General features: G+C 44.0%; 1 protein-coding gene across 1 annotated transcript; it reads right to left on the bottom strand.

Moving 5' to 3' along the window:
* Window positions 1-407: 407 nt before the first annotated feature.
* Window positions 408-1,863, bottom strand: LOC142574936 (uncharacterized). Its single transcript, XM_075683924.1, has 2 exons — window positions 1,800-1,863; window positions 408-793 (listed from the first exon to the last, which is right to left on the bottom strand). The coding sequence occupies exons 1-2, from the start codon at window positions 1,861-1,863 to the stop codon at window positions 408-410; spliced, it is 450 nt and encodes a 149-aa protein (XP_075540039.1).
* Window positions 1,864-4,159: the final 2,296 nt, after the last annotated feature.

Below are 4,159 nucleotides of genomic sequence, written 5' to 3' on the forward strand. Positions count from 1 at the left end.
TTAAATTCCCGCACCTGGGGGCTGTGACGTCTTGGATTTTGATGGCATCTTCTAGGGCCTACTAATTATATATATAGCGGTGCAGATTGTCTACATTGGGTTCTAAAGGAACCAAATATTAAACATGGCAAGTTTCGGGAACCTTTATTCAGCTAATGCGGCCCAAATATGAAAACACTTTGGAATCCCTGACGTCACGCGGACAGACCGGCGCTGGGGTTTTGGCACAAAATCCAAATACTGATACTTGGACCTTCATTTTCTCATCTAATAATCAAACTATTTTTTGAAATGACTGCCTACAGGGTTCTCAAACAATGCTTCATTAATCTAAACTGATTTATTGTTTCGGTTTAGTGTCCCTTTAAAAAAAACAACGAAGAGTCAAATATCAACTTGGTACTCCTTTAGATCCCCAAATATTCGTGCAGTTCAGGTGCACGGATACCAAAAAACATGCCAGTTTGACTTCCATGGATACATGTGTGGCAGTTCGCAAGCAAAGTTCCGACACGGTACATCTGCCTAAGGTTTTGCAGCAGCAGCTTCTGATTTTTTTTCAAATCAAGGAATGAAAACTCAGCCACAGTCTTGCCGAATCCCCATTCCACTGCTTCACGAACTGTGCTCATTTGCTTGTTGAAGAGCTCTTGCTGGCGAGTGAGGGCAGCACCGGCGTAAGGCCTCATCAGGAGAGGGCGCAAAGGATACGCATGGTCACCATAGATGCAATAAGAGTTACCCTGCACTAGCCGCTCCAACTTGTCGTAGAGGCCGCTGTCGCGCAGGATACCTGTGTAAAAAAAGAACAAATGCTTTTAAAAATGGCCATGAAGTTGTGTATCTTCACTGCAGGGTGGCTCTAGCTCTGACACTGTTTCAGGCAGTGCTTCAATAGGTTGTGATGGCCCGCACCATAGAACAATTCGTAGCAGATGGTTGTAGCTCAACATTTCGGACTATAAGATCAACTATGGGTGGTTGCCTTTTCCAAACTACAACCTGAATGAGTGTTTAATGCATTTCTACCTCAGTGTAAGTGGCATGGTAAACAACATGCAGTAGCAATGCGGAAATGAGGCAAAAGGAGTGGTTTCATATTAGATTTTTGTGAAACTGTCATTGAAATAAACATGAAAAATTGTTTACAGATGGTTAAAACGAGGAGAAAGGTGTAGGTAATGTGCAGGAATGATTCCAAGTGTGTGGACATCTAGTTGGGTTAGAGAAGTTGGTTCTAGATAAGGGGGACACAAGTGGCTCCCATATGTAACATCTAAACACTGCTTGGGTTTCGCCTGAACCCAAGAAATTCGCGTACAAAATTAATTTGTCTGCAAATGTAAACTTTTGTATTAAGGGCAGCGTTATAGGTGACGTTCAATAAGAGAAAGACACCATACGAGAGACAAAGCACTGACTTTAACCTAACAGATTTCATTAGGTAAATGTTTATATATGTCACATACAAAGTGCACAACTCATTATAGTAGGAACCAACAATGCAAAAAAAAAGCATGGAAAAGAACACAAATGACTGGGAGAACAGCATGCACTGCAGTACCTGTAGAGCAATAACACACGTGCTCTTGCATTGTCATGAAAGATCTTAAGGTATTTCACGGACATATGTAAACATTTACCTAATAAAATCAGTCAATTGAAAGTCGGTGCTTTATCCGTGGTATTGTGTCTTACTTTGGTTCTGTGTCAACTATAGTGCTTCAAACGCCCTAACAAACATTCTGATCAAGCTGTAATTGTTTTACAAACTCTACATTAAACAAAGAAACACTGACCAGCGTCTTGTCTGTGCCCTTCATAAGGCCCATAAAGTTGGCAAACAATGCCATTGGCACACATGACTGCCTGATACTTGAGTGCGTGGTGCCTCGTGTGCCCAGAAAAACACACGCGCTGGTTCACTGAAGGGCGGCAAATGGGCCTTGCCGTGCCATCCACAAAGCCCCAACAATTGCGCAGGGGAGCCCCTCTGTCATACACAGCCTGTAAAGACAAACAAAACCTCCTCAGTCAAAACTGCATATAGACGCTCAATTTTAGCGGTAACGCTGAGCTTAGTGTCACAATATATTTTAGCCTGTAGTATACATTTGCTGCTGAAACAGTTACTTAATTTACTGGCAATCGGATGGTGACAGCAATGAGCAGCCATAGCATGCCGCATGCAAAACTGGAGAAAAAGATTTTAATACCTCGTATCAAGTACACATTTACCTGTTGCACAAAAACAAAAGCACAAAAAAGGGTGCTGTGCAAGAACATGAAGTGTGCAAAAGCAAATCACACCAATACAATTTTCGCCCACCTTGGAAAAATCCTCCAGATCACTGAGACGCAGCCAGCTGTGGTTATTCAAGTCGTCCAGCAGATGCCCGAATGAGCTGTCAATATGATTGAACAATATGCTCACGATGCTTGACATTGCGGACGCGTGACGGCCTTACAAGGCCTCTAAATCCCACCACCTATTGGGGTACGCACGTCTGCGCAGACCCATCAATAGAGCTTCCTCTGCCGACACAGTGATTCCCTGGCTGCTCCGGATTTCCGTTATGCGCAAGGCATCCTTGAGCATGTGGAGGTCGCCCTTCTCAAATCGGAACAGCCTCCGAAAAGTCTGGTCGTCCATAGCCGCAGCGTCCACGAAACCGGTGGACGAAATCCTCTTCCTTTCCGTGGGCGCGCGGCGGGCAAGGAACAAATCTTCTATATCTGTCCACGGCAGATCAAGGCAAAGAAGCTGGTCGCAGAGCACACAGGCACGCTGTCGCCGCAACGGCGTCATGTCAAAATTTGCAGGGGGCTCTAAATGAACAAAACACAGACCACATCGGATTACGCTGCACGAGAAGCCTATAAACGCACGGATGCCCTACAGCTTACCAAACGTATGTTTGGATTGCTTCGGCTCGGCCTCAGTCGTAACGTTAGCGCGTAGATAATCTTATAGATCTTTTGCCTAGTGTCGACAGACATCGTTTTCAGATATATTAACTGCTTCTAATAAAAAGAGTTTAATGTACTTTACTTCATATGCTCCATTTCATATTTTATAAAATGATAACGCAGCAACGATCAGACGTTGGTGGTGCTGCGAGCGCATGCGACCTCATTGCGGTTAGCGTTTGGGGCCGCTAACCTATAACACGTTTCTGCTTGCGTACGCAAACGCACCCAAGCGCTTGGGGCCCCAACGCCTTGCGTCCCCAATACTAAAACTCTCTATTAGCTTAAGCCCGCGATGCGTCCGTTATGTGCGGCCTCCCTTCACTTTTTTTATTTTATTTTCGAAGGCTCCAACCAAGGAAAACGACGAAGGACGCGGAAAGTAATAACACCAGTTTGGATAAAATGCTCGATATCTATTATTTTTCCTAGCTTTCGCGCTGCCAATTGTACTATGACGAAATATTGTAGCCAGGTATGTCCTAAACATTTTATAAATGAATATGTTTTATGTGCGGTCGTCGAGAACTGTGATTGTCCCGGCGCAACACGATTTTCTTGTCTTTCGGACTACACCACGGTCCATCTTATTATCATTATTGCAAGGAGCGACCAGAGGATGAGAGCTCCGATTGGTTAAAACGACAAACGGCAATCGTGGAAATGAATCTTGCGGTTGATATTCTCAGTTTCAACTTTTCCTGCAGTTCCTGTAACACATGCCTGCGGAAGTTCGGACTCAACGACAGCGCAATGATTTTGCTTTCCGCGAATGCCTCCTAATACATTGAAGAGTTCTATAAAGTTCTGAATTTCTTCATGTATATATGTGTGTGATATATGTGGAATTGATGAACTATTTAAGGCCCAAGGGATGACTATGTGAGAGCGTTCACTGTAATTACTGAAGAAGCATTTCCGTTAGGTTAAAGAAACAGTTAAGGACCCAGTGTAATAATTTGATTAACTGCACTAAATATGGATAGATTTTATGCTTAAATAAGAAAAATGCCTAATTATGATGTTCCCTTCAAAGCTCTGTAGTTGCACACGTGCGAAGCAGAGTGAAATCATGACCGATGAAAGGATCCACATGTGCAAGCTGGTCCCTGAGGCCAAGATCAGACAATGCGGTCTGGATTAGAATGTATGCTGCCGCCAAGCCGGAGCAGCGGGTCGCAAATAAGAG

The sequence above is a fragment of the Dermacentor variabilis genome, chromosome 3 (assembly GCF_050947875.1).
Source record: "Dermacentor variabilis isolate Ectoservices chromosome 3, ASM5094787v1, whole genome shotgun sequence".
Taxonomy (NCBI): Eukaryota; Metazoa; Arthropoda; class Arachnida; order Ixodida; family Ixodidae; genus Dermacentor; species Dermacentor variabilis.

Bases quoted from the DNA above. Each gene is read 5' to 3' on its own strand.
- LOC142574936 (XM_075683924.1), bottom strand. From the start codon at position 1,863: ATGTGTGCCAATGGCATTGTTTGCCAACTTTATGGGCCTTATGAAGGG. The intron at 794-1,799 runs GTCAGTGTTTCT...TTTTTTACACAG, and splicing joins AGGGCACAGACAAGACGCTG to GTATCCTGCGCGACAGCGGC.